This window comes from Emiliania huxleyi (genome assembly GCF_000372725.1).
Source record: "Emiliania huxleyi CCMP1516 chromosome Unknown EMIHUscaffold_192, whole genome shotgun sequence".
In the NCBI taxonomy this organism is placed as follows: domain Eukaryota; phylum Haptophyta; order Isochrysidales; family Noelaerhabdaceae; genus Emiliania; species Emiliania huxleyi.
Window position 1 is genome coordinate 1 of NW_005200670.1, and position 11889 is coordinate 11889.

Genomic DNA, 11889 nt, shown 5'->3' on the forward strand with positions numbered 1-11889 from the left:
AGGAGGAGCTACCGGCCTCGCGGTTATGAAAACCGGGCGGGAGTGTGCATTTCATATGAGGAGGCGTGTGCACGGGGGCGTGCCCCCGGAGCACCGCTCCCGTGCGCTGTCATATGAGAACGCGTGCACGGGGCATGCCCCCGGAGCACACTTGTCTTCCGGTGTCGGGAGGGGGGCCGCGCACGGGAGCCGGGAGTGCGTTCCCACCGGGGCTGCGTTCCCATGAGCTGGCCACACCTTCCTGCGCCACTCAGCGGCCTTTCTTTGAAATGTGGGGCGGGATCCCCTTTTGCCCGACGCCCCCGTACACCCACCCCCAACCCACACGCGAAGTCACACACGCGTCCGCGCGTCACAAGCCCTCCGAGCTCCGTCGCCACACCTGTTGCTCTCTGCCGTGCTCGCGCGGCGGCCCCGCCGGGCCCCGCGCCCTTGCCGCCCGGCCGGGGTTGGAGAGGCTCAGAAGCTGCGCAGCTTGATGCCGCGCTCCTCGCACACGGCCTCCAGCTCAGGCTGCTTCTTGTTGTCCACGCCGAGCACCTGCAAGCGAGGAGAGGTGCGATGAGCATTGGCGGGGGAGGGCGTGAGGCGAAGGGGGCGTCTCGCGCCTTCAAGCTCGGGGCGGCCCCCTCCTTGAGGGCGGCGGCCAGCGCCTTGCAGCCCTCGTCGCCAATCTGGTTCTGGTAGAGAAAGAGCCACTCGAGCCGCGGCGCTGCCCCCTCCTTGCCGAGGGCGGCGGCCAGCGCCTTGCAGCCCTCGTCGCCAATCTCGCTGCTGGTGAGATAGAGGTTCTCGAGCCGCGGCGCTGCCCCGCTCGCGAGGACCTCCGCCAGCTGCGCCGCCTCCGCGCCGCCCCAGCCGAGGCTGTCGTAGTTGAGCTCGGTCGCCTTGCCAAACTGCTCCTCGAAGGCGGCCTCGTACAGCCGCTTCACGAGCGGCTTGTCATCCTTGCCGTTGGTGAAGCTCTTCGTCTCCAGCTCCGCCGCGAACACAGACGGCAGCAGCGGAGGGCGCCGGCCGCCGCCCTTGGTGCAGTCCTCGATGAGGCTGTTGCAGTCGTACTCCTCGCCGTCGCGCATCTTGCCGAGGTCGAGCGAGAGGGCGCTGGCCTTGGTCAGGCTCGCCCAAGCGTTCTCAGTGGCGCACCAGCCGCGGTCAAAGTACTTGGCCACGTTGGTGCCCTCGGCCTGGTCCTCCGCCTCGTAGCCGTCCGGGAAGGACGTCAGCCGCAGCACGAAAGTCTGCGGGTGGGAGTAGAGCGTGCCGAGGCAGCCTAGCCCCTGCTTGAAGAGCGCGTTCTGCTCCTCGGTGCGCAGGACGCCGTTGGCTGGGTCGGGGTGCTGGTGGAGCGAGCCGAAGTCCCAAAAGACGCCGAGCCGCTTGATGCCGTAGGGATTGCTGAGCAGGGCCCTGAGCGCCCTTGCGACGCGGGCGAGGTTGGCTCCGCGCGGGTCGGGGTGGTCCTTGGTCAGCCACGGGTAGGAGAGCGCGGCGACTGGAAGCCAATCCACATACCCGTTGGTCGTCTCGACGAGGTCGGCGAGGGAGAGGAAGGCCTCTTTGGGCAGCGCCTGGCGGTGAGAGAGGACGCCGCCCGCCTCGGCGTGGCTGATGATCCAGCGCGCGTCGAGGAGGGCGATGGCGCCGCTCGCGAGGACCGGCTCCAGGTCGCCGCCGCCGAGCTGGCGCCACAGTTCCAGCTTCCTCTCGCTCACGCCGAGATCGGTGGCGGAGGGGAGGACCTTGCTCGTGCCGCAGCCCATTGAGGTGCAAAGCCGCGCGGCCGTTTCCTATTCTCGACGTTTGCCGATGAACACGAAAGACGCCAAAAGAATACGAGAGATAGAAGAACAAGTTCCAGACCCACTACAAGACCACGCACACATCATCCCGCGGCCTGGTGGTCGGCGGGATTGCAACCAGTCTTCGCGTGCCGCCTGTCGTTCGTTCGACTCGGGCGCCTTGGGCGTCGGGGTGGCGAGCGAGCAGGGGACGCGGCTCTGAGCGCCCAGCGACGCGTGTCGGATGGAGTCCGACCGCGGGTGACTAGGGAGTTCGCTCAGGATGTGTGGCAGCCACGTTGGCTGAGTGTCTTGTCTTGTGGTTCTGTGTGTCGCTCCTGTATCGCTGTATGTGACCGTCACCGCCCGTCTTGAGCACTTGAGCACTGGATAGGGTCGGTTCCGCATGGTACGGGACCCCTCGATCGTCTCGCCCACCCTCACTGGTGTGTTCATTGGGGGGGGTCATAACAAACACGGTATACAGGAACGAGGTGCACGCTGCCGAAGCAGTGTCGTCCCCCCTCTCCCCGACGGCGATGGCGGTGTGACCGATCGAGCTACAAGAGCCCGTCTAGCGTCCACCCATACCGCGTTGGTGTCCCCAGTCGTTGGTCGGACTGTGTGTCGCCTTCCCATCAATCAATCAATCTCCAAAACTGCCAAGCGGGTGTGCGGGATGTCTGTCACCCCTTCGCAACATTTTTAGAGGGTGTATTTTAGTGGCCAGGGGCGGGGCTTGCAAATACGAAGAGATTAGGAGCAGCAGGGACCCGAGGGACCATGTGGAAGACGGCTAGTGCTAGTCCCCCATCGGGAGGACGACCCCGGCTAGTCGCCGACCACACCCACAAAGAACCCTGCACAATCATCGCAAGGGCGGGGACCTGTTCCTTTTTACCCATCTCACGGTAGAGATGTCCGTTTTATTTATTTATTTTGCATTTTTGCCGTCGCCAGTCGCCCCCCCAAACAAACGCTACAGCGGGGGGCGGGCGGCGGCGGCGGCGGGGGCGGCGGCGGCGGCGCGACGGGGTGGGTAGGGGGGTGGGGAGGCTTTAAGAGGCTGCCGTGTGCGCTGCGCGTGCGCGCACCGCACACCATACTAAAAAATAAAAAAGAAAACGGACAACCCAAGGTCCCGTGCCTAGTGTGGTGGCGCGTGAAAAAATTCTTTCTGTCCTCGGCCGCTCTCCTCTCGGCCGAAGTTGTGGAGCGGTGAGCTCGGCGCAGCGCTTGGCAGCGGGTACGCCGACGGTGCCGCGCTTGGCAACGGCAACGCCGGCAGTCCGCAGCAGTCGAGGACGACCCCGCCGGTCGTGGGGCAGCAGTCACCGGCGAGAGAGGCGCAGTGTGCGTACGCGCTGCAGGCCGCTGACATCTGGTAGGCCTTCCACCCACTGTGTCGTCCCTGTGTCTGCTGGTTCGGCCCGGGGGCGGGCTCCTGCTGGCCGCGGGTCAAAGCTGGGTGGACCTGAAGACCTCGAGACGGTAAGTGTCCGGGACCAAGTTGTCGTGGTCGGTCAATGCTAATGAAGGCCAGTGCAGTCGACTCTGGCACGCCGGCAGGCAAGCGCAAGCGCCAGCCGATCGATGTCGAGGTTTGCTGGGGCAGCATCCTCTCGGGCGGCGCGTCAGTGTGCGAGGTGGTGCCTCCCAAAGGCGGAGCATTCCGCGAGAAGTTCTGTGCACGGTGCAGGCAGCGAGGCGTGCTTGTCCCCGTGACGAGAGTGCGAGTGCCGGTCGGGACGGCTGAACTCTCCAACCAACGGACCGCCGGCGTGTGGAACAGCCCGTCCCGCGCAGTGCCCTGGCCGGACTACCGAATCATCAATCAGACCGCAGACTGCACCGGCCCGATCTTGGTTATCCTGAGGAACGAGTGCTCGGTCCGCCTCCCCAACCTCGCACCTCTGCCAGACCTGCCGGCCATCACCTCCCTCCCGTGGCCGCCGCCCGGCTTCATCGCCTTTCGCGTCTCGCGCACACTCGTGCCCATGACGCCTCTCCCGTGGAGCTTTGTCGTGGAGGCGGAGCGGGTGGCAGCCGCTGCGACAGGCGCCGGGACACAGCAGTACGGCAGCGGCACCGGACCGCCTGCGTCTTCTCCACCTGACGATGGATTCGCCCACCTGCCGTCGACCTTTCCTTCGCAAGCGCCCTCCCGGCTGCCGATGGCGCCCTACCCGCCGATAGCGGTTACGATAGCGCCCTCCCTGCTGCCCGCCTCTGCAGCCGCCGCAGCGCCCGCCGCAGAACCCGCCGCAGAACCCGCCGCAGCGCAGCCGTCCCCGCTCGCTGCGGGTCTGGCGGCGCACGAGGTGGAGGACCTGGACGAGCGCCTGGCCGACCTACTCGACCGAGAGTCTGCTGAGAACATCGCAGCCTTTCTCGGCCTAGCCCCCTCGGCACCGCCCTCGCCCTCGGCCGGGCCGCTCCCCTCGTTTGGAGCAAGTGCAGCCGAGCCGCCGTTCCGCTCCTCCCACGCGGAGCTGTTCGCCCTTGGTCGAAACCTTCTCGGAACCTTCTCGGAAGAATCTCGCGTCGCGACTTCTCCTCGCGAAGCTTCTCGGAACCTTCTCGGAGCACCTTCGCCGGGCCGGCGGCCGCGGGATGTGATCGTGGAGGTCACACCGCTCTCTCACCCACGCGCACCGGGCCTTGCACCTTGAACGCCGTGGGGCTCCTATGTTTTAGACGTGGAGTCGCGAGGGATAGCCTGGCCCCTTGCCCCACCACCTTGCGTGTGGAGAAATTTACCTGACCTTACCTTAGGTCGCCCTCGCCGCGCTCGTCGCGTCGCTCGCCGCAGCTTGGCTTTCGCTCCTCGGTGAGGCGACGCACACGCCAGAGGAGCCGCCGCCGCCCAACGCTTCGCAGCTGCTGGTCCCGATGCCGCGTCCCGTGGTCAGCTTGGGCCTCGTGCAGCAGCTAGACGTCGCACTCGTCGCGCTCATCGCCGCCAGCGCAAACCTCTGGTGGTGCGGGCGGCGGCGCGCGGCGGCTTGGCTGCTCTGCGCCGGCTTCGTGGTTCGCACTTGGCTGCAACAGCCAATCACGGCACTTCTCCCCGTCGAAGCGCTGCCGCCCTTCGTCGACCTGCTCCGCTCCAACGCGCTGCGCGGCGCGTTCTTCGTGTTCGCGGCCCTCGTCGGCGCCTCCCCCCTCTCCTTCCGAGAAGGCACAGCCGCGCTCCTCGCTGTTGTGGCCGCGTGGCTCGTCCAGGCGTGTGTGCTGTACGCGCGCCTCGGGCGCGCCGACGCCGTGGTGGTCGCATTGCTGTTCCCCATGATGGTCGCGGCCGGCTCCCTCGCTGCGCGTGCTATCTGCTACCCCCCAGGGAAAGCGGGGAGTTCAGGCAGACCGCAGGTGGGGTGACACCAGCCACACCGCCCAACACGGTCGCGCGCACGATAGTAGTAATACCCGTGCGCGCATGGCATTGACCATTGTCAGCCAGAGGTGACACTGACAGACACGTTTGTCGTTTCACTTCCAGGATTCAGCTCCCGCTCCCGCGCTCCTGAAAAAAAACGCGCAGACAAAAACGCGGCATTTTAGCGATATGTGGAGCGCACAGCGCCCACACCAACCCCAGCCTCTGTCCATCCCCCCACACCCAAAACGAGAGCGCGGGGTGAGCTGGTGACTCTCTAAGCCTGGCACCCGCGAACGGACGCCTGTGCTGCGTGGGCGATCCGCTGCTTCGCGGCGGGCTGCTTGCGGGGGCCTCGAGGGCCGCGGCTGGCTTGCCAGAAGACGGCCGCCATCGGCTGACTTGGACCACCAAGAGCTGGCTGGGGCTGCAGAAGCTAGCTACATGGGAGGGCTTCGTGAAGGATGGATTGAAAAACATTCGAACAAAGAAGAGGCGACGGGAGGAACCGGCGGAGGATGCAGTGACGTGACACACACACACACACACACACACACACACACACACACACACACACACACACACACACACACACACACACACACACACACACACACACACACACACACACCGCTCACCCACGCGCACTGGGCCTTGCACTTTGAATGCCGTGGGGCTCCTGTCGTCAGACGTGGAGACGCGAGGGTTGCCCCCCCTTGCCCCACCACCTAGTGTGTGTGGAGAAGTTTACCTTACCTTACCTTACCTTAGCAGCGCATCTCAGTCGTTCTTCACACGGCCATCGCAGAGCAGATTGTGAATGAGCTTGCCAGCGGCGAGGGAGGGCGGTCGAGTGCACGGAGCTAAGTGCCTCGCCGTCCTCGCGGGAGTCGCTTAGGCGGCTCCAGTGGTGTACCTGTGTTAGTGCCAGTGCGCGCCAGTCCCGTGCCCAGTAAAAGAAAGAAAGAAGACGGACAACCCAAGGGAGGGATGTCCAGTAAAGAAAAGAAAGAAAGAAAACAGACACGGCAAACGAGGGATGGGACGAGGACAGGGTCCCCACCTGCACGAGCAGGATTTTGGAAGGACGATCAGTGATTGATTGATTGATGGGAAGGCGAAACACAGTCCGACCAACGACTGGGACACCAACGCGGTATGGGTGGACGCTAGACGGGCGATGACGGTCACACAGGAGCGACACACAGAACCACAAGACAAGACACTCGATCAGTGTTGTGCGAGTCCCTGTTCAAATTCTTTTCTCTCCTCGGCCCCCGCTTGTGTGTATATGCACCTCCTCGGGCGCCTCCGGCTCTCCCTGATCGGAGTCATAAGCTCGGGCGCCGCTCCATCCGCAGCTCTCCGGCTGCCAACCATGGCCGGAGTCCGGATGCGCGGGGCTGGACAGCAGGTGGCCATTCGCTCGGGAGAGCTCTCCTCTCCCGGATCGCCATTCACCGCACGCTGTCTTACTCTCGCGTCTCAGGCTCGGATGATGGGCAGCGTGCGTGACCTCAACGACCAGGGCGTCGAGTACAGTGTGCGCAAGACCGAGGCCGCGTGGCGCGAGGCCGGCTGGTCCGGTGAGGACTCGGTCTGGGCGGCGCCTCTCACAGCTGCTGCCGTGAACAGGCGGGAGCAGCTCTCGGACGAGGAGTACTACGTGCTGCGGCAAAAAGGGACCGAGTACCCTGGATCAGGTCAGTCCGCCCACCGATTGATACAGCGCTTAAGAGAGGTACAACCACAGCTCAATGAGGGAGCACCCGAAGTGCAACGCACCACACACAGACGATTGAGGGGGTCACAATTCACAGACCTTGCTTTAAGAAGAGAATACCTCCCATGCGCTAACCAGCCTACTCACACACGAGGCGTGCCGTGCGTGCTCAGGCAAGTACGACAAGTTCTACCCAAAGGCAGGCCACTTTGTGTGCGGCGGGTCGCAAGCACGCGCGGCGCGGCGCGCCGTGGCCTGTGAACGGCGTCTCTTCCCACCGCGCTGCCGTGATCAGGTGCGGCGCGCCGCTCTACTCCGCTGCGGCAAAGTTCGACAGCGGGTGCGGTTGGCCTGCTTTCGACCGGATCGTCAAAGGCAGCGCGCGCACTGGTACGTCTGGCAACCACCCCCAACCAGCTCTTCGGTCAGTGGGCTGCGGATCCCCATAGGCACAGGGCAGTGCGCCGGCAAGCCGACGGGCGCCTCCTCATTAAGTACTGCTACTACTGTCAAACGCCGCAGGCGCGGTGTGGTGACGCACTCTCGCGCACTCTCGCACTGGTGCAATCTCGTGCAATCTCCCTCAGGCGCTGTGGTGACGCAGACAGACACCTCGCTCGGGATGCGGCGCGTCGAGATCCTCTGTGGCTCGTGTGGCGGCCACTTGGGCCACGTCTTCGAGGGCGAGACAGTAGAGCGCGAGATTGCGCGAGGTTGCGCGAGGTTGCGCGAGGTTGGTGCTGAGGAGTGCGGGCTGGTGGACGTGCGGCGACGTCGCCCCGAGATCGCTTGTGAGACGGATTGGTTGGCGCAGTTGATCATCCGAGACTGCATGACACTGCCCGAGGTTGTCCGAGATCGCCCGCGAGATCTCGCGAGGGTGTTTGCTCCCCTTCCAGGCGAGCGCTTCACCCGGACCAATGAGCGGCACTGCGTCAACTCGGCGTCGGTGAGGTGCGTCAGCTCGCCTTGCACTGGAAAGCGGGGCGGGGGGAGGGGAGGGAGGGGGGGGGGGGGGTCGGTGACCTCGGACGTGGAGTCGCGAGGGCTGCCTGAGCCTGAGGAGGGCCTTCCGCGCACCTCTGACCTCGTCCAGGTACGTCGACGCTCCGCTGCCCGACGGCGCAGCCGAGACCAAGGTTCCCCGCACCCGAGCACGCTTCGACCATCTCGGAACCGTCTCGGAACTTTCTCTCGGAACCACCTCGGAACCTAGTCGGAACTTGCCCGGAGCCTTTCCACGGGTGCTGCCAGCGCCCGTGAGGACGGCTCGAAGGTAACCACCATCCTCGGAACCTTCTCGGAACCTTCCCAAAGGTGCTCCCCGAGCCCGAGGACGACGCCGCGGGCGCGAAGAGCATCCTGAGCGAGCTTATCGGCAAGAAGGGAGGGCAGGGAGACTGAGCTGTGTAGATGGCTCGGCCGACACTGCGGCGGCTTGCGTGGCTGACAGCCCTGACCGTTCCTTCTCTCGCTCGCAGCAGACATGGAACCTTGCACGCCCGCCCCCCGAGCCGGCGTGTCTGGGACCAACCAGTGAGTTGTGTAGAGCAGCGGTCCCGCGGCCCCCTTCTGAGAGTTGTGCACCCTGTGGTGTGGCGCGTTATCCCTGGGCCCCCGCATATACCAATTAATTCCCTCTTGTGTTTTTTCTCTCTTCGTGAACTCCGAACTCGAACGAGAACGCAGCCCCCCAAACTCGCAACTGAATCGTCAGGGGCGGGGAACCCGCAATTTGAGATGCTGAGGGCATTTTGAGTTGCAAAAAATCAATTTAGATTGCATTTTTCAACTCAGAATGCCGAGTTGACTTTTCGCATTTCAAGATGCACACCGCATTCCAAAGATGGTCCACGCATTCCAGGATGCGTCGACCATCCTGGAATGCGAACTGCATTCGTGAATGCGCTAGCATCTGGAGTTACCCCTTTGCATTCTAGGATGCTCCTTGCTAATTCAAGTTGCCTTCCTTAACCTGAGATGCCCAGCATTTTGGCCAATGCCGCATGTCGGCGGGGCATCGGGTAGGCTGCGGCTCGGCCTGCGCCTCGGCAGTCGTTGCCGCTGCGCAGCTGGATATGGTGGCGCACGTGGCGTGGCCTGTCGTTTGCATGTTTTGCGGTGGCAGCCCATAACCGCACGAATTGTGCATGGCCCTCAGCAATCCGTGTTCGATCGGCAACGCCCGTGCCGCTGCTCTGTGTCTCGTTAGAATAGGCAATGAAAAACGGCGCCTGCTCTCGTCGCATGTGCGCCGGTTGAAGATGCACGAAGCAATTCAAGATGCATGAAGCAATTCAGGATGCGCGCGCATCCTGAATTGCTTCATGCATCTTGGGATGCTCGAGGCAATCTCAATTAAAATGGAGATCGTATCGGGCAATTTGAGATGCCGGAGCATTTCAAATTGCGGGTTCCCCGCCCCTGACGAATTTTTCGTGCGAAGGCACCTTCTAAGGCACAGCACCGTGTTCTGACGCGTGACGGTCCGCGACAGTCTGCAAAATCTAGCGGACTATACGGGCGCTGTGAGCGTCAGACGTGGAGACGCGAGGGTTGCCCCCCCTTGCCCCACCACCTCGGTGTGTGTGGAGAAAATTATACCTTACCTTTTACCTTACCTTGAGAGCGCAGCAGCAGGGCCGCCCCCTGTGGTGCCTGGGCGCTGTGCGTGCTGAATGGCGAGTAGACTGGGGGACGGGGGCTCCCCGAGGGTTGCGTCCAGGCGTACTAGGCCTCTAGTAGGCAACCAGGGAAACACTCTACAGACCTGCAGAGCCCCAAAATAATATTGTGGTTCGTTCCCTGTTCGTTCGCATCGCAGACGAACTTCCCTGGTATTCTCGGCCTGCGGGTGTGAAGAAGAGGGTCGGGTGGGAGGAGAAAAAGAAAAGGTTCGAGTTCACGAACTAGTTCGAGGGTTCGGCGCCCAAGGGCGAACGACCGAACCGATGCAGCGAACCAAGTGGAGCCGTCCAGAGCGAACTCCGAAACCGAACGAACCGCGTCCGAGTTCACCGAACCAGTTCATGAACCAGTTCACCAGTTCACCCGTGAACTCGAAGGGCTGGTATGTTTTGAGCGGCGTCCGTCAGCGGATGATGTATCGCGGTACCATCTTGTGCCAGCGGGATTTCGAGCGCTTTGCTGCATGCCCGGGCATGTAGATTGACTCGTGCAGCAGGGGCGTGATAAGTGGCTCGTCGTGAATGTCCCGCGTGTAGTAGTAGAATGAGAGAGACTTGCGCGTGTCACCAAGCGGGTGGTTGATCTGGTCAAGATGGCCGTGGATGGAGGTGTCCGTGACAGAAAAAATAACGACCCGATTGAACTGAGGCAACACCTTGGCGTAGTAGTCGAGGAACGAGTAGTTCCCATCCGTCCGCCAAAGCTCGAACGAGCCGCCCCATTCCTCGCGCCAATCCTGATTGAGGTAGAGGAGGACGTTGATCCTTCGCCAGCCCGGTGTCGCCACTGTGCATCCGGGAGGGACCTGGGTGGACAGCTCCCGATGTTTTTTCTCCGAGCACTGCAGGTGCTGGTTGAAGTCGGTGTGGAGAGAGAGGAAGCCGCCGTTTGTGATCGAGAAGACGCCACCACCAAACATGCGTCGGTCAATCATCAGATCGCGGATGCCTGTGAGCGTCTCGAGAAAGGCAACAAAGCGCGGCGATTGGAAGAAGTCGAAGAGGCGTGCGGTAGACAGTCCAAAGGCGCCGCCCTCTGCGTTCTCGGGATAGCCACCACGCCCGCGCTTGAAGCCCATTGTAGTCTGTCGGGTCTTCCAGAATGAGGTAGCTTCGTGCTTTGCCTGAAGCTCGCGCATGCATGCGAGTGCCAAAGGTTGCGGCAAGAGGCCATCGATCACTATGTTTTTGAATGGCCGCGCGGTAGCGTACGCCTCGGCATGCTGGCGGGCGAGCACTTGCAGCGCCTCTCCAGAAAGGGCACCTCGTCCCTGCACTGCACTCCGGTTCGCAGCGGGTTTGTGCTTGAAATATTGCTTTTCCCATGGTGGCCCGTGCATCAGTTCCCCGCCCGAGCCAGGTCGCTGCACGTACGGCGAACAGCTCACCGACGCCGCGGCGCAAAGGAAGGGCAAGAGCAAACGTCGCATGCCAATGCTCCGCTCCTGCCACAGCGAAGCGAGGCGGAGTCAGTACGGGGAAGCGGCGACTTAGCCCGCATAAGAAGCTCCCGCCGATCTTAGACCGCGTAAGCAACCCCGGCCCCGAGCGGCACGAAGTGACATGGAGACACGTGACGTCACGTCAAGCTCCTTTGATTGCAACGGCAACGGCGCAACGCGCAACGGCCCTGTGTTTTGTGTGGTAAATTTCTCTCTTCTTGCGTGAAAACGCGCGGGCATGTGCAGCCCCATGCTGTCTCATGCTACACATGTGCAACGATTGCCACTAGGAAGCCTCTCTTCCGTGGCTCTGCCTCTGGCTGCGAGACGAGAGCCTTCTCCGAACAGAGCTCCATCCCCTCCCTCCCCAGGTGCATCTACCGCCCAAACAGCCCGCCGAGGAAGCCGCCGCCCTCCGCGCCGCCAAACCGCGCCTAGGCAAGATCAGGTGGGCGAGGAAGTCCTTCACACACACACGTGTGCGCGCACGCGTGCGTGCGTGCTTGTTTGTGCGTGCCGCGCCTCGTCCGAAATGGCCTTGTACACCTACGAACAGGTGCATCGTTGAGGTGCGGCTGAGGTGCGGCCGAGGTGCGGCCGAGGTGCAGCCGAGGTGCAGCCGAGGTGCAGCCGATTGCGGCCGAGGTGCGGCCGAGGTGCGGCCGAGGTGTGGCCGAGGTGCGGCCGAGGTGCGGCCGAGGTGCGGCCGAGGTGCGGCCGAGGTGCGGCCGAGGTGCGGCCGAGGTGCGGCCGAGGTGCGGCCGATTGCGGCCGAGGTGCGGCCGAGGTGCAGCCGAGACACGGCCGAGGTGCGGCCGAAGTGCGGCCGAAGTCCTGCACAAACTCGATCTTGCCGTCCCCGTCCGCGTCCACGGATGCA

At 63.5% G+C, this 11889-nt stretch overlaps 3 protein-coding genes across 3 annotated transcripts; 2 read left to right on the top strand and 1 right to left on the bottom strand.

Moving 5' to 3' along the window:
• Positions 1-3307: 3307 nt before the first annotated feature.
• EMIHUDRAFT_233462 (hypothetical protein) lies at positions 3308-6082 on the top strand (the record flags this gene model as incomplete). Its single annotated transcript, XM_005782126.1, has 6 exons — positions 3308-4235; positions 4594-4703; positions 4833-5075; positions 5281-5348; positions 5518-5680; positions 6056-6082. 6 exons carry the CDS (start codon positions 3308-3310, stop codon positions 6080-6082), a joined length of 1539 nt encoding a protein of 512 aa, XP_005782183.1.
• A 366-nt stretch (positions 6083-6448) lies between these two features.
• On the top strand, positions 6449-8284 carry EMIHUDRAFT_233463 (hypothetical protein; the record flags this gene model as incomplete). The annotated part of the gene is made up of 8 exons (XM_005782127.1): positions 6449-6571; positions 6647-6860; positions 7054-7102; positions 7176-7270; positions 7468-7593; positions 7780-7834; positions 7977-8019; positions 8198-8284. 8 exons carry the CDS (start codon positions 6449-6451, stop codon positions 8282-8284), a joined length of 792 nt encoding a protein of 263 aa, XP_005782184.1.
• Positions 8285-10097: 1813 nt separating this feature from the next.
• Positions 10098-10544, bottom strand: EMIHUDRAFT_57430 (hypothetical protein; the record flags this gene model as incomplete). The annotated part of the gene is made up of 1 exon (XM_005782128.1): positions 10098-10544. A coding segment is annotated over one exon (447 nt), but the record flags the coding sequence as incomplete, so codon positions are not given.
• Between the last annotated feature and the right edge of the window lie 1345 nt (positions 10545-11889).